The sequence below is a fragment of the Euwallacea similis genome, chromosome 20 (genome assembly GCF_039881205.1).
Source record: "Euwallacea similis isolate ESF13 chromosome 20, ESF131.1, whole genome shotgun sequence".
Taxonomy (NCBI): domain Eukaryota; kingdom Metazoa; phylum Arthropoda; class Insecta; order Coleoptera; family Curculionidae; genus Euwallacea; species Euwallacea similis.
Window position 1 is genome coordinate 3,505,957 of NC_089628.1, and position 17,489 is coordinate 3,523,445.

The 17,489-nt window shown below is 38.5% G+C and overlaps 1 protein-coding gene across 2 annotated transcripts in view; it reads left to right on the top strand.

Moving 5' to 3' along the window:
• The window catches only part of Egfr (epidermal growth factor receptor), a 43,492-nt gene extending 26,288 nt beyond the window's left edge, over positions 1 to 17,204 (top strand). The window contains exons 1-10 of one of the 2 annotated variants that reach the window (XM_066400429.1): positions 1,471 to 1,965; positions 9,965 to 11,489; positions 11,960 to 12,163; positions 12,531 to 12,989; positions 13,378 to 13,659; positions 13,716 to 14,119; positions 14,366 to 14,668; positions 14,751 to 14,953; positions 15,009 to 15,250; positions 15,347 to 17,204. In XM_066400429.1, the coding sequence (XP_066256526.1) occupies positions 1,563 to 1,965; positions 9,965 to 11,489; positions 11,960 to 12,163; positions 12,531 to 12,989; positions 13,378 to 13,659; positions 13,716 to 14,119; positions 14,366 to 14,668; positions 14,751 to 14,953; positions 15,009 to 15,250; positions 15,347 to 15,908 (4,587 nt within the window). In that variant the 5' untranslated portion in view covers positions 1,471 to 1,562 and the 3' untranslated portion in view covers positions 15,909 to 17,204. Of the gene's footprint in view, positions 1 to 1,470; positions 1,966 to 9,964; positions 11,490 to 11,959; positions 12,164 to 12,530; positions 12,990 to 13,377; positions 13,660 to 13,715; positions 14,120 to 14,365; positions 14,669 to 14,750; positions 14,954 to 15,008; positions 15,251 to 15,346 lie in introns of those variants that run through there. The other variant, XM_066400430.1, reaches the window with a different exon arrangement.
• Positions 17,205 to 17,489: the final 285 nt, after the last annotated feature.

Here is a 17,489-nt window from a genome sequence, read left to right on the forward strand (position 1 = left end):
AAAGATAAAAACCGGTCAAAGACGGCTTGACCCGCGCTCGTTAATTGCCTGTAAAACCACTGAATTTTTGAAATTTTGATGGATTTAATTGTTGAAGTACGTTCGCCAACTGCGAACACGTCAATAATTTAACAACAAGCAAAATACCTGCGTAATATAAAACAAAAAGTGACAAAACCCTCTTTGTCGGTCCATGCGCGGGCTCGCGGGGTAATCGCCCGTTGAAATCTCCGAGCGTCGGCTCTCTTATTTATATTTGCCTCTTTGTTTTACACGCTTGTCAAGCGATAAATAACTGTTTCCGTCCTTGTCGCGTGCTGGACCACTGTGTACCACCTCTCTCTGGTTTTTAGCATCCTCGTGTGCCTTATTCTCTTCGAATATTATTCGTTCTTTATGGGTCACTATTATTGAAAGGCGGCAAATGCGCAGTGAAATCGCAAGTTTTGGTGTGTGTTAATTATTAAACTTTAGTCCTATCAATTTATCAAATGACAAGAATTTTAATTAAATTGACCTAAGCGCTTTTTAACGTCGGTTCAAAAATGAGCGTGCAAAACAGAAACTAAACCGAACTATATTAGAAACGGGAACCCTGAGAAGTGCTACATTTACCGGTAATATTGTCTGGCATTTACTATTAAGCAATGATTTCTTTTTCCCTCCTTGTGGAGCTTTATCTATAGATAAACAACTGAACGTTTTATGACCCCTAAGTAACCGAAAAACTGTCATTCCATAAGATGCTTGATACGTAACGTCTTTGAAATGATCAAAATTCTGAATAGACTCTTTTTAGAACCGATTGATGATTGACAGCTGATATTTAATACATGTTTTCCTCATGGTTCTGCGGGTATTTAGTCGTTTGCATAAATACCATAAAATCATTATTACTTTCGAAGAATGTTCGTATTTCCTTAAAAACATATCTCGGATTTTCTATTGAATTTAAGTAAAAGGCTCCTGATAAAAATCACAACTTGAAATTTGCCTTACGACTTCCTGGGCAGCCGGTCAAACGTACATACGTTAACATTACTACCAGGATATAAAAATACAGAATTTGAATTTGGGAGTTGTGAACTGTTTTGTCTCGTATATTTTTTTCAACTTGGCAATTTTTGCCTTTTTGGTCCACGGTTTTTAACCACACTCTTGAATATTGGTCTTGAATTTCCAAAAGCCTTACATCTTGATTCAAGAAGTTCAAGTACGGATTTTTACTTCAAATTTCGTGACTATGATAATTCACAAAAAAATGTTCATATTAAAATCCCAAAACTAACCCCAAAATCAAAGTTTTTGAAATTTTTCATAGAAGATCCTAAGCAACCACCTTTAACCTCAGGCGTATCATTAACCACAACCCACAGATTTGCCGCTTCAAAACACGGTGACCCGGTATTCCCTCACCTGTGCCCACCATCTCTCAGGTAGAGCAAAAGGTAACCGTATGTTGTGTTGTTTTCGGACCTACCCACCAGTTCAGTACGTACCGCTCACCCGGCAAGAGTACTTCGCGCTGAATCATGTGAAACTACCTAACTCCGGCGTCGAATATGTCGCCTTTGGATAACCCTGGGCCCTGGATTTGGTTACCATCACCTCATGATAGTGACACCCTCGTTTCGGACTATGTGTGTGTCGCGTGTCAGCGCAATAAGAAAAGAGTGGACGATGGTACTATCACAGCTGGTCCAAGGCGCCGCTGCAGCGCTCAATGGACAAGACAGTCGTCTAGGGGAACGGGCTCGAATGTTAAATTAAAGTCGACATTGTCGTGGTATTCAGTTTTGTTGTTATTTTTATTGTTAAGGGGGTGCGAGGGCGGGAAAAGAAGACAGTCGTACAGTGGTATTGGCAGTACTGGTGGATTAGTTGCGGGAAAACATACGTTTTCTCATTTGAGGACTGCGCCGAGTGTTGTGGGCAGGGAGGATGATTTTATTACGAAAGGAAAGAGTAAGTTTCGCATTTTAAATAATGAATAATGGAAAAAATAATTCATTTCGAAAGGATAGAAAGACTTTTTTGAGAGTCATCAGGTAGCACATACAGGGTGGTTGACAGGAAAATAAAGAAACCCTTTGTTTGGAAGATATTGTTGAGTGTTGAGTTGAATTGAAGTATCAGTACCATTCTTAAAAAATACACACAATATGATACCGTTGTGATACAATATGAATTTAAAACAATACTTATCCTGTAGATAGTCGATTGTTAAAATTTATGATTCGGAACCGAATGATTTATGAACTTCACTAGTAAGATAATTTTCGTGAAAATGGAGAAATTCCTCGATGTTCCGCTCTGATTTGGTTGTTTCTATGGAAATTATGTTGCTGGGAAAATTACTAGGAGATCGGTGAGATGTACATATAAATATTCATCAGCAATCTATCCTTCGGTCTATTAGCAGTGCTCAATTCTCACCCTAATTGAGTAAATAAGACTTAGATAGTTACCTTTACTTTTTAATTAGCTCGTGTGAAAATCAATGTAGCGATCGATATATCGAGAATACTTTCTACTATCAGCAGTCATGCTTGTCAGTGGCGTACATATAATCGGACAATTCGACGGTGTCCCCGGTGTCCCCTTAATTGTCCCTTAAATACCAAAACCTTATAGTTTTTAATTTTACCAAAAAGCCAGTGTCGTATCCTATCACTAAAAATTCTCAAAATATATAGCAACGCCAAGAAACGAAGTACGTCAGTCATATACATATGTATATTATATATTTTTTGAAGGACCCCTAGATCTGCCCCCGACATTCGTCATAATATGAACCGTCAGAGGCTCATCACACTAGACTAAATATAATTTGAAGATCAATTGGGTGAACCATAATAAACCAAAATCCCTTGCTTATTCAATCGTAAATTTCTTAGTATTTGAGCCCATTGTAAATATGTGTTGTTTCGGTTTATCTCAAATACCAAAATCACGCTGGTAAATACGATATACGCGGGAAAACTACGTTAAGATGTAGTAATAGTAACGTGTATGTTTCCTTATCTCGATATCAATATCAACAAATAATAATTCTTATGAGCCATAATATTAAATACTCGTATTTTATTACCGATATTGATGCTCTTGTTGGTAAATCACTTAACGGGCTTATTGTGTTGTTTGGTATGCTCAAAAGAGTATTACTGATCACCAGTTAGTTTTTTAGGTTCACACAGGGTTTAAAATAGTTCTAAAAAGCTTTAAGGAAATAATGTAAGAATTAATCCAGATTTTTTAAATAAAAGTCGCACGACGACTAATTTAAATTACCCCATCGCAATATTAATGACTTTTTGAAAGGTGAAAAAAAGGTAATCAAGGAGAATGACTCCTCAAAAAGTTGGGTGTGAGGCCTTACTCCCAACGGAACACAACGGAATAAAATTTAAAAAAGCAGATTATTCAATGACACATATGTATTAAAACACCGCCACAAAGCTTAATTTGTTACGTACACCACCACAGTGGATTTAAGCCACTGCGTAAACGATTCGCAGGTGTGTGCAAAAAAGCCAAAATAATAATCTATAGGAATCTCTGGGAAATAGCTATAAAATAGAATTTTAAACGGGATCAACGCAATGAGTGAGTGTTCTGACCTACTCGCTAAAAAAATTATTTTTTTCTATTAATGTGGCATTTGAAGTCAAAATATTACCTCCTTTTTATTAACATGGAATTTTCATAGTTGAAGCTAAATAGGCCGCAACGACGGATGTGAAATATTTATAAATCCGTCCCCACGTAAACAAAATCGGCATAATTAATGCTGTGAAATTTACCTTTTTACCTGAACAATAGAATAGGAGGAAGTGTGTAAAAGTGTCATGTCAACGACATCACATAGGCACGAATATTCCCTCTGCATTAAACATGTGATGTGAACTTTAGAATTGAATATTTACGAGGTTTTTCGTCAATATTTGCATATAATAACAAAATTCTAAGACGTCCTTCGGAAATATGTGTTGCACCGTGAATTTACCCCGATAAATTCATTTGAAATTCTGATCAGTTAAATATATGTATGTTACGTTTTTACATGTTTCACTAATTGTTTTATTCAATTTTCCCATTAATAGTCTACACATCTGACAATGTAGAAATTTCAAATGCGCCTGCCCATTAAAATTTCCTTTTAGAGAAGGAAAATTGGTCAAGAAAGCAAACGAATCACTGTATTCTATTATTATTTTATAATAATATAAAATAATGTAATTTGAAGGTCGTCCGAGTAAAAAACCAACCCGATGGTAACATACTATACACGTCCACCAAATTGAAGTATGACTTGCGCTTCGATTCTGATTGCTTCGCTTTTCCTTGATAGAAATTTCCATAAAGCTATTGATGCCTCTTAATTACTTCCAAAGATGACTGCCAACATAAACAGATTGGCTGGTTTGCCACAACAGAAAATTCATGTAAATCGATCGATAAAAGGGTGTCGGTATCTGACAAAAGAAGACGCTTGATGGGCATTCTTTGAAGCCAACTCATAAGACACGTCTTCTCTAAAAAGATTACACGGTTTGCCATGGCAATAAGACATTCCTCGTAAAGATTAAACCGTTTTATGATCTGCTTATTGTGTTACATCTTAAGCTGTTAACTGTGAAATTAATTCATCTAGATTATTATTTCCAGCGTTTTTATGTTACCGCTTTTACGTAAATGGCGTTTTGTAACATTAGGGGCAGTCGGGTAGATGTACATACATATGTATGCATGTGAGTAGTTGTCGTTTGTCTCGCTAAATTTCGGAAATTTACGAAAATTGTGAAAAATCCTAGTATTTGAGCACGTCAAAGGGAAACTACTCGTAAATTCGAAAACCATGTGGTTAAGTCAATTGTACTGGAACTCAATGAGTATAATTTTTAAATAACACCCACAACAATTTCATTCGAAATCGTGAAAATGTCTTTCGATTCGGAACACCATCGAGGAACACAAAAGGGAGAAAAGAATTGGACAATGGTAGAGATATAGCCGGATAGTATCACCTTCCCCATACCCACCATTGAGCCACCACGCGATATCATGAAGCAACATATACCGTTGATGATTCAGGTCGACATTTTACCATTTTCTCACGAAACGTTGCCAACAGATGATTAAGGCGCAATATTACATATGTTTGTACATCTATTTATTGCCAACAACAAAGCAAATATTTGTATTTTGGCTGCTTTAGCTCGCTTTATGTCTTCACATTGTAATGTTATTGCTAATCAAATAAAAAACGTATAATTATGACGTTAAAATAGATAATTACTTGATTTTAAAAAAATCAACCATCGTAAACAATAACAAAGTAATCGACTTCTATTCGTAGAAATTCAATCAGTAATACGATAATGATAGCTGGCACATCAGGTTTGCCTCCAAAAATTCGATGATGTAATCTCTCTTCTTTACGGTGCCAACAAACTCTTTGACGTTTTTAACGGTTTCTAATTATTGAAAAAGGACACGCGTAAAGAGACGGAGATCTTTCTTGTGGCTCAGAAAAGCGGTTGGCGACCCAATAGGTAATTTGTGAATAGTATTGAATATTTTGAAGTAAGTTGAATGTTTGAAATTACCTTTGCTTAAGACTAAAGCGAGCACAGGTGTCCTGCGTTTACTAAAACCCTCAAGTGCTGACTGGTATGCAAAACACAAAGTGGCTCTCCAATCTACGTGTGCTCGAGGTAAAAGTATTTAAGCACGGGCACGTTTTTTAAATATTTAACCTTCCGAGAAATCTCGAAACAAAAGTGGAAGTGCGGGAAACGGGAAAATTTATTACGTGAGCAAATGCCATTTAAAATCTTTGTCAAGACGGGAACGTGCAAATGGTATCCAGCACTCTCTCGCTTTTGCATACGTGGTGAATCTAACAATTAACAAATTTATGTGTGTTCCATGGCAAAATTTCAATAAACTCGTTAAACGTTATTGGCTAAAAAGGTATGACCCAGGTATGCAAATAAAGAAACGAATTGGCAAATATGGACTTATTCGTACAAGGAAAACTGAGAAACGTTTCTTAGAAGAGGTTGAAATTAACTGCAACAACTTTACATTAAAACTTGTTTTCTTTCAGAAAATTCTCACTCGAAATCCAGAAAAAAAATCGAAGTTTCACTTAAACTTGATGTAGGTAAACACGAATGTGACTCTTAGGTTTGCTTCGAATCTTTTGGGTGATATCCAGCTAAGGTGTGGAAGAAAAGTGACTCTGAAGGAAATTAAAGAAATACACTTACAAGCCCTTGAAATGTTTTGAGTTATACTGTGAAATATGTGCCTCTTTCGCATATTTTTCCTCATATATTAACTCGGCATTTGCATGTTATTTCGATTAGTCAAAACATTTCCTTGCAATAGACGTGCTGCGAGAGTGCATGGCACTAAATAAGTAATGTAGCATGTATTACACGTATGTGCAAGTTGATTACATATTATTATACACGGTTTTTTGAAACAGCAACATTTTCTATGGAATTACATAAAACCCATCAACCGTTCACGTTCACGAATGTACGTTTTGTAGATGTTTATGTTGTTCTTACGTGTTCAAACATTTTAATCGTAAATAATAATATTCACAGCTGAAAATTTCTATTTCAGGAGAAGATTCGCGAACTTTCCGCATTTAATAACCCGTGCAAAATCGGTTAAATAATAACATAGCACATGTTTTTCTGCCTAACGTCATTGTGGCTGAGCGAACCGCGGTACCACTCTCTTCGCACCAATTTGGGTCATACCAAGCCCCTCACAGACACCAACTCGGTATTTGCGATGTAAGAATTATTTCAATATACTTCTTAACCGCGACGTGAAAGTAAATGGCTATATCCTAGCTTTAGATTGCGCGACAGTTTGTATTGTAGTAAAGGTACTCGGCAAATCATGCGTGAGTGCTCTTACGACTCGTGATAACCCAGAACCTTCTACACTTAGTTTATTCTTAGTCACATTAAGCCAGTAACGACAAGCGAGGCCCACACTCAAATGAGCGCGCGCGGCTATGAAATTTATAAACTAATTACGAAGCAAATATAGGAATACCAGGCAGAAATTTAAGTAAAATAGAAAAAAAACATTGAATCGGCAACCTTTATGTTATGAGATAAGTGACTCTAATCGTTAAAACTCCCTTATCATTTCTTTTAACCGGCTGTGTCAACATTACAACGCAACACTAGTCAAATCTGAACAGTGGAAATGTCTCAACTTCGTCCGAAATCCAAGGCACTAAACTGGATTAATTTAACGTATGATCAAACATAAAGAAATGTAGGATTTCCCCCCACCTCTATCTCATCTTGTTTTGAAGATATTGCACTTCTTATGAGCTGGGTGTTGGACATCGACATACTAAACTTTTAAAAGTCGAGGTGATCTAAATCTTATACCTGCCATGCGAAGAATAACCTCCGAAAAAGGCAGTTCATTATTATACACTTAAAGATTGCAGCTCGTCAAATAATAGGGCACAACTCTTGGGGGTTTTGTTCCTTTTGAAAAATATGGTAAGCTACACCTTGTGTTAAGTCTTTTTTTAAATTCGGTGTGAGAGCTGTTTGAGAACCCTAAAACTGAGATTTCTAGAGATGCGAATCCAATTTTTACACACTCTCGTATCGTAGTACAGAATCACGATGTAATAAAGATGTGTTTTGTTTACCAAACACAAATCGTAAGAATAAATGAATAAAAACTTACTTCATTATCCTTGAAATTCCAAAGAGTGGTGTATGTGTGTTAGGACATTTTAAATGTTTTTCAAATATAAAAAAGATACGTTGTTTCTACGAGTATAAAAATACTGCCGAAAATAAAAACAACACAATCATTCGATATCAAACCGTAAAAAGTGAAGAAAAATCTGTTATTTTCATCTGCCGCTATTGTACATGTCGACCTATGACTAAAGCAAAAGTTATCTGCTGCGTTTCATATAATGGTCTTTTTTGTGCTCCACACTCTTAAACAAAATAGAAGATGTAACGTAGGTGCCGCTGAATACTGCAATGTTTTTAATACTTTCTTCTACTTGTAATAAAATGCTCTGTTCGCATTCCAATACAGAATTCGAACGATTATTCAATAATTGAAAGTATTCAATCGTTAAAACAGATATATTAGTATCCTATCACTATGATTGGCTGTTCGATTATAGAATATATTCCAGTTAAATGTGTCATTAGCTACGTGTTCCGTGACCTCCTCTGTTTCACAAATAATAGAAACAAAAAACACCAGCAGACCAAACTCGAGTTGGCACCCATTTGCAGCAGTCCCAGAGAACCCAACTAATGTTACAGAATAGGCTTATTGGTTTCAGATTTCGCTCTTGTGCTCGTTGACGTCTTTAAGTTGTTTTACACGTGAGCACGACTCTCTCATAAATGTCATTTCATAAATAATGTTCTCGTTTTTTAAACGAATCAAAGAACATGTCTGATGTTTTTGTTGCATTTCACCACTAAATCGGTGCTCTGTTGATCGCACATGTGTCCAAAACACCAAGATCATGATAATTAATTTGTATTGGCATTCGGTAACAAAATATCTGGGGTATTTGGTACTCGTTTTCCGACAAAAACGTGGGCGAACCTGTTGCATTACTACTTTTAGAATACGTACAGGCGACGACGGTACCGGTACCACTACGTAATATTTTTGTATGGTGCATACGAGAATTACCAGGACATCTGGTTAATTGTGTAAGAGATGCGATTGTTTTGAGTAGGTATGTGCCTTTATGGTACCGACTGAATTGAAATTACACCTGTCTACGATGTAGAGGTCAAGGAACCCAGTTCCGATCAAATCATAAATTGTGTTTATGTCCTAAAAGCTGCAATAAACCGACCTAGAATTCCGAACTGTAGAGCCCTCTGTCTGGTTAACTTCTCGAAGACGCCAGATTGATTATTATATTGTATCCCCTGTCTAGCCTCATCTTTTTTACGTCATAAAATTCGAAAATACTCGGTTAACACGCTCACGTAAAAATTCAGTAGATAATAATTGCTGGTACCTATAGCTGGTATCTCTGTCATTTACACGACGATTATCTTGTGACGCACACCAGCTCTAAACTATTCGAGATTTTTTTCTCTTTTCGAAATACCAGAGAACGTCTTTCCTCGAAAGCAAAAAGAGCAGTATTTACAGGGCCTTTTAGATAGTAAGATTGTATGTCCATGTACGGTAAGTCAGGTAGAGTCAAGGTATTATGGCGGCGCCATACTGCCGAAGACTCGTTTATAACGGTAGTGACGAAGAAAACGCGTGTTTGGGTTCGAGATGTTCAATTTTCTTAGCCGCCAGAATCAAAAAGTTTCTTAAATACCAAGATATTTTTTGACTGGTTGAAAATTGAAATTCGCTTTAGTTTGGTCGGCAAGTATGTGAGGCCTTCCCCGAACACACTTGATTAAAAACCGTTATTTTTTTGCCATTACTGATTAATTGTTTTTTGGAAATTGCTTTTCATTTTTCAGCTAAATCGGCGTGTCCTGTTGAACGTTGTAAATGCTTTATAAAAGAATTTGACAGATTCTTTCTTTGGCTTAGTCTTAGAAAAAAGTAAGTTTGTTTTATGCCTCAAAAATGCATCTCTCAGGCTCCAACACATTTATTTTAGTACGCCATCTCAGACAATCGCACCTAACCGTCTGAAACAAGCCATTCATCAACTTGTTTGTCCCTTTTATAATTCTTATAAATGATAATGTAGGAACTCGCTGTTTACATTACCACATCAATTCAAGGAACCCGAAACAACCCAAGTAAACCTGCTGATACACATTATTTTTTCCATTGGAATCTCTTGCGATTTCTTCAAGGGAAAACGTGACTGTTTATCTGAACAGCCTACGTGTAATATTAAGCAATTATTCGAACCATCCAAATCTAACAGCGATGTTATTTGTTTCAGTTTGTATCGGGACCAATGGACGAATGTCTGTGCCTTCGAACCGAGACCATCACTACAGGAACCTCAAGGATCGTTTCACCAATTGTACCTACGTGGATGGAAACCTGGAGCTGACTTGGTTACAAGACAACAATCTAGATTTGAGCTTCCTCCAGTACATCAGAGAAGTTACGGGCTACGTGTTAATTTCCCACGTCGACATGAAGAAGATTGTTTTACCGAAGTTGCAAATAATCAGAGGAAGAACTTTGTTTAACATGCACGAAGACGATTACGCCCTTGTGATAACTCTAAACAAGATGTTTACGGTGGAGCTTCCCGCATTGAGAGACATATTAAACGGTAGCGTCGGCATAATAAATAATTATAACCTCTGCCATATTAAAACTATTGACTGGAAGGAAATTATTTCAGACCCTAAAGCGAAAGATGTGTACGTTTACAATTTCACTTCAAACGAGCGAGATTGCACTCCTTGCCATAAGAGCTGCATGAGGGGATGTTGGGGAGATGGACCAGAAAACTGTCAAAAGTTTTCAAAAACCACTTGCAGCCCTCAGTGCGCAGAAGGTCGTTGTTACGGACCAAATCCTCGAGATTGTTGTCACCTCTTCTGCGCAGGTGGTTGCACTGGTCCCAGACAAAACGACTGCATCGCCTGTAAGAATTTTTATGATGACGGCGTGTGCACCAATGAATGCCCTTCCATGCGCATCTACAATCCCTCATCTTACTCTTGGGAGGTGAATCCGAATGGAAAATACGCATATGGGGCAACATGCGTCAAGAAATGTCCGGAACATTTGTTAAAAGATAATGGAGCATGCGTGAGAAGTTGTGCATCGGATAAGAAAGCGCAAGACGGAGAGTGCGTTCTTTGCGATGGGCCATGCCCCAAGACGTGCATGGGGGACACAACGGTGCATTCAGGAAATATAGAATCATTTAGAGGTTGCACTGTAATTGAAGGATACTTAAACATCCTAGAAAACAGTTTCAGAGGTTTCCAACAAGTGTACCCCAACTTCACTTTCGGGGTGCGTTACGTGGAAATGCACCCGGATCGATTGGAAGTTTTCAGCACTCTTAAGGAACTCACTGGGTACCTCAATATCCAAGCTTTTGACCCGGAATTCAAAAATCTCTCCTATTTCCGCAATCTCGAAATTATCCACGGGAGGGTGCTTCACGAGTACTCCTCTTCCTTATACATCGTCAAGACCTCTTTAGAGTCGTTGGAACTGAAATCCCTCAAAAAGATCAATATGGGCACAGTTGCTATCTTGGAGAATAAGTTCCTGTGCTTTGCTGAGGCCATCAATTGGGATCGCATCAGAAAAAGCCATGAGCATTCCTTAATGCTGTCCAATAACAGTGAACCTAAAACGTGCAGAGCAAAGGGATTGATCTGCGATGCCCAATGCAGCAAGGACGGCTGCTGGGGCCCTGGGTCTGACCATTGTCTTGCGTGTGCGCATTACAGGCTAGGGAACAAGTGCTTGCAGAACTGCAGCGTGGAACACGGGTAAGATATGTACAGACGATGCGACTGTAAAAACATCACGTAATTGTAAAAAAAAAAAGAGAAATTACTACGATTTATGTCATCCAAATGGCCGCCTTGAAGTTGAGGTTTTCTCCTTGTTATTATGGTTACCCGGGCTCTTGGTGTATCTTCATGCGGGTAAAAATCGTAGCGCAACTGTCGTTTTAACCGAAAGCGAGCCTCCCCACTGGTTTAGGAAATGTAACAACCATCAAACAGATACTTTTCATCAGTGGAATTACGTAACGTCTTGGTTGGTCTTTAAATTTTGTTAATATTAAGTGTGGTGATATTAGTGGTGCGATTTTCGTCAATCGCCACCATTAATACAGTTCATAAATAACTAATAACTATTCATTTCAATAACAATTAAATGTTTTGACAGTCGTAACAAATAATAGAGTAGGTATGTTTGAGAGGTAATTAACCCATTCAATTTTGAAATGTAGCATTTATCGGGCAAACCATCCCGACAATCGCGAATGCAAGCCTTGCCATCCACAATGCGGTTCTTCTTGTCATGGACCGGGTCCCGATAATTGCACCACCTGCAAGAACTTCAAAGATGGGCCGTTTTGCGTCCAAGAATGTCCCACCAACAAATACGTGGAAAATGGAATTTGCAAGCCGTGCCATAGCACTTGCGTTGATGGGTGAGTAAATTTGAATTTTCGGTGTACCAAAGGATTAACCCACAGAACTATCGTTTAGGCTTCGGTCGTTGAACTAGGAACAACGTCTCGATCTCATGAATCATTTTCTTACAAAATGGTCTTATTGCCCTCTCTTTACTTAACTTAACCATTGAGAAGCTGTTCTGTCGGAATTTACGTATACTACAAATTTAAATTAATGATTCTCTCCATTACTTCTATCTCTATAATTTTATGAAGAACCCTAGAATATGGCTCTTTCCATCCTCAATTCAATCACTATGTAAATAGTTACGTATACAAGGCGACGATATAAAAACAGATTTAATAAAATGGACAATCAATATCTTCTATTAATCATTTGTAGATGTACTGGACCTAAAAATACTGTAGGCCCGGGGGGATGCACCTCCTGCGAACTGGCCATAATGAATGAAAACGTCACTGTGGACGTTTGCCTTCACCAAAACGAAACGTGCCCAGACGGTTACTTTTTCGAATGGGTCGGTCCTCAAGTTCAAGAAGAATCCTCCTTGAAGACTTTGAGCGGAAAGGCCATTTGTCGAAAATGTCATCCGAGGTGTAAAAAATGTACTGGATACGGCTTTCACGAATTCATCTGCCAGGAGTGCACCAATTTCAAGAAGGGAGAACAATGCGAAGACGAATGCACTACAGATCATTATCCAGATATCGCTACTCACGTCTGCATCGCTTGTGATTCAGAGTGTCGGGGTTGTAATGGACCCGGGCCGGAAAACTGCGTTATTTGCCAGAATTTCAAACTCTATGACGAAGGCTGGATTGACCCCAACAATACTTTCAAGTAGGAATTTTTTTATGTGTGGCATTTGAGCTTGTTAAAAATAGGGCAGTAGCGTGGAAATCAATTGTTTTGTAATAACGTACAGTAACAGCATCCGAATTTGACGTACGAGTGAGACTAGAAACGATGAAAGAAGATATGTCAAATTTTCGTAGGCATGTGTTGCATTTCTAGCCTCACGCTTACAGCATTGTCCCAGAAATTCTGCCCACTAAAATTTGACAAATGTTAGATTTCTAACTTCACTGCTGCGTGAAAATCAGTTGCTGTCATTATTCGGAGGGAAAACAATTATAATAAGTTCCTCGAAGATTCGATTTTTAAAAATAATTTGAAATAGAATCGCTGGTGCTAACAACAGAATAGAACTAATCGGCATAAATTTCAGGTGTGTATTAACGTGTCCTCAAGATTTCCCCTACAGGATATTCCCAGAGAATGCAGAGTCGTATTGTTCAGATAAAGTGGAAAGTTTCCCCCTGATGGCGGCCAAGAGTCCCACTTACGTCGTAATTGTAGCAGTATGCATCGTCGCCGGAATTCTAGTGATCTTGGTGCTCATCGGGGTCTTAGTTTATTGTCAACGAAAAGAGAAAATGAGTGAAACCGCATTACGCATGACGATGGCCATGGCCCTTAATAACGAAGACAATGAACCCTTACGTCCAAGGTAGAGAACATCACCGCACAATTGTGACCCTGCATTCAACTAATTTTATCTTACAGTAACGTCTTGCCTAACGCTGCGCAACTCCGCATGATCAAAGAAACTGAGATCCGCAAAGCCAACAAACTAGGCTGCGGAGCCTTCGGGGTAGTGTATCAAGGCGTATGGGCTGTAGATGGGGAACACTCGACGAAAATCCCAGTGGCCATTAAAATACTACGAGACGATGCCAATTCCAATCTTAGCAAAGAGTTCTTGTCCGAGGCATATATAATGGCCAGTGTTGACCATCCAAATTTGTTGAAGCTGTTGGGAGTGTGCATGACTTCACAATTGATGCTCATCACCCAGCTGATGCCTCTGGGATGTTTGCTGGAATTCGTCAGGAAAAATCGCGATAAAATCGATTCCAAAAGGATGCTCAATTGGTGCACTCAGATCGCCAGAGGAATGGCTTACCTTGGTAAGACTAAACAATATCAGTTCGCTATGTTTTTCCCCTAAGACGATTTCGACTAGCGAATAGTTTGCGTTTGATATTTCAGATCGGTATGTTTTATCTATATAATAAAATTCGACATTCGCAAAATTTCTAACTCCGCTTATGTATTAAATTCGGCAACTGGCACGTATTTATACGGGGAAAAACATTTACTTTCCATGGAAACCGACGTTATATTTTACATTGCTAACTAGAAAACCCTTTTAGAGGAGAAACGGTTCGTACATCGCGACTTGGCAGCTAGAAACGTCTTGGTTCAAAAACCGAGTTGTGTGAAAATAACGGATTTTGGATTGGCAAAACTTTTGGACTACAACGAGGAGGAATATAGAGCGGATGGAGGAAAAATGCCCATCAAGTGGCTGGCACTCGAGTGCATCCAGCACAGGATATTCACCCATAAATCGGACGTTTGGGCATTTGGAGTTACCGTCTGGGAGTTGCTAACGTTCGGGGAGAAACCCTACGATAATGTTCCTGCGAGAGACGTACCTGAATTATTAGAAAGCGGTAAGTTTTCCGAATGATACATTCGTTCGAGAGTATAATCGGTTTGGCAATTTGATGATTTTTATGAATTAAATGGTTCCAGGCGAGCGTCTTCCGCAACCAAGCATCGCCACGATTGACGTGTACATGATAATGGTCAAATGCTGGATGCTGGACGCCGAAAGCCGGCCTTGCTTCAAGGAGCTCGAAGAGGACTTCTCGAAAATGTCTCTTGACCCTGGACGATACTTAATTATACCTGGAGATAGGTATATGAGGCTACAGGGAGGGCTAAGTACACCCATGGTAGGCTTTCCAAACAACAAAAATATTTCCCACATTCTTCAGTATTGACTTGTAGAGCGACCGAGATATGGTGAGATCGCTTGCTTCAGAGAATATAGATATATCCGAAACAGACGATTACCTTCACCAACCTAAATCCAGGATGCCGTTCCATGGTACCGGAACCACCAGTATGTCCGGCATGATGTCCGTGTCCCCTGTTCCCGATAAAAGGTGGTACTCTTCGCAACCAGTTACGTCGGACGGTAGCTCCATGTATCCAAATTCGCAAAACCAACTGAACCACAAATTGGTCAGGTACGTGAAATGCGAACTTTTAGCCGATTTTATAATCCTTGCACACTCACGAAGTCCCGCATTTGCAATCAATAATTATTTGTTTCTCGTTTCTAGGTACAATCAAGGCATGCATCATCGGCATTTCAACCCGAGCCTCCAAGGCACCCAATCAGACGTATCCTCGATCAAATACTGCGGAGACTCTCTTAAGTTCGGCGAACCGGACATCGGTTCCGACGAATACGATTCTAGTGGAAAATCGCAGGCCCAAGTGGGAAATCTCAAACTGGAACTACCACTAGACGAAGACGATTACTTGATGCCCTCCCCGCAACACAAACAAAACAGCACTTCCACCTACCTGGACCTCAAGAACGCTACGGATCACGTCAGCAATCCTAACCTTTTCCAGAACTATTCGGAACTGTTCCAGAATAACATCGACAATCCCGAATACCTTATGAGCAACGATGCGCCGGCACAAACTGTGGGCTTGCCCGACGTTTCGGACTTCACCGTTCCTCCATCGCCTGGAACAGGTGAAGTTCCTAAAAACGGTTTCCTCCCTCCGAAAAGTAGCGAAGAGGAGAGCGACCACGAATGCTACAACGACTTCGATCGGCTGAGGAGAGAGTTACAGCCGTTACAAAAGGGCAATGACGCGGCCATTGTTTGAAACGGATTATTTTGGGGATTTTTAGGTGATAAGATGTTTAAAGCTGTTGGATACTTTTTAGCGTTCTGACGACTGAGTGCTTAAGCTGCAGTACGTTGAACTGATACGACGTACAAACAAAATGGCCTTTTGTACTTTTGTGCCGAAAAGGCTGTGTGATGTGCATTTGCGCGATCGGGTTTTTAGCAATCGCACAAGCACTGCAATAAGTTTAGTACGTTGCGTGCTGCATTACCATCGGCAGGCATTAGCTTAAATCTCGGAAAAACCGCTAATATGTCTTAAGTATATGGATGCTTAGCACATAATATGCTAGTATGACTGAATAATTATTTACCTTTATGAATGCCCACCTGGTTTGGTTGGATACGCTACGTACGACTTGTTCTTCAGAATCACTTACATTCAGATTTGATGAAAATTGAAGCTACTTAACTAGTGTTTAGGGTTTAACTATCCAATTACAGGTCAATAGATGACAATAACTGAAAGGTGCCATTTTTTTTGTTTAAAAATGGACTAACTTTGTATAGAGACAATTTGACGGGTTTTTGTACGTTAATTTTAAAAAATTAAATTTTACAAAAACTTGTCTAATTATACAGATTAAATGTACATTGTTTTGGAAATTTTATTGTACATAATAACAAAGTGTGACGTAAAAAAGAGATCGATTCGGTAAAGGTTCTGCCAATCTATCAAAAAAAGTAATTTGATAGATTTTTCAGAAATCTGCTATTGACTCGTGATGTTTTTGATAGTTTTCAAGTGAATCTTCGAATAAACTATTGGGCGAGTTGTGAGGGAAAATAACTGAGCCATTCCTAAATTTTCTTGCCCAAAAGCCTCTGTCTGTGATAATATTTTACTGTACATTTTAAATAATAACAACTGGTTTTAATTTTTAGTTGATTCGTTTTTAGGTATCATTAATTATATTTTAGTCACTAATCTCAGATCAAATCTCATTTCTGTCTAATGTTTATTATTATTAAATTGTTATAGCTTTATTTTTACCTACATATTGTACTTACGTCCTACGCAAGAATGTGCGAAATTCAAATATAATTTGTCCCAGTATTGATTTTTAATACACGGCAAACGTCTCATTTCCTTTTATTGAATGACAATCAAGGATCGAATTTTTTCAAATGCGTAATTTTAGCGGCTTGTTAGTAGCACTTAAATCTGTGCCATTATTGTATATGAAAAAAAGTGCCTTTATTGTATATTGACTATTTTCACTCATTGAAATACATTTATACGGTTTTTAATTAAAACATATATTTAATTATATATTTAAGTGGTTTTTTTCCCATGAAACACTACACTTTACCTATCGATGTTTTGCCATTGAAAGAGCATATGAATAATGTCAGGTAGCGATTTCTTGTGGCGTAGCTGAATTTTATAGCAACTGTAATTCGCAGAGTTGGACAAATGGGCAGGGTCATTTTGACGTTATTCCCGTGGAACCTTTTTACTCCCCAGATTCGAAAATTTGGTTCGAAACGTATGTGAAGTTCTAAAGTTGTTTATTTAATGGGAAATTGACCAACAATAAGGATACGATTTCCAATT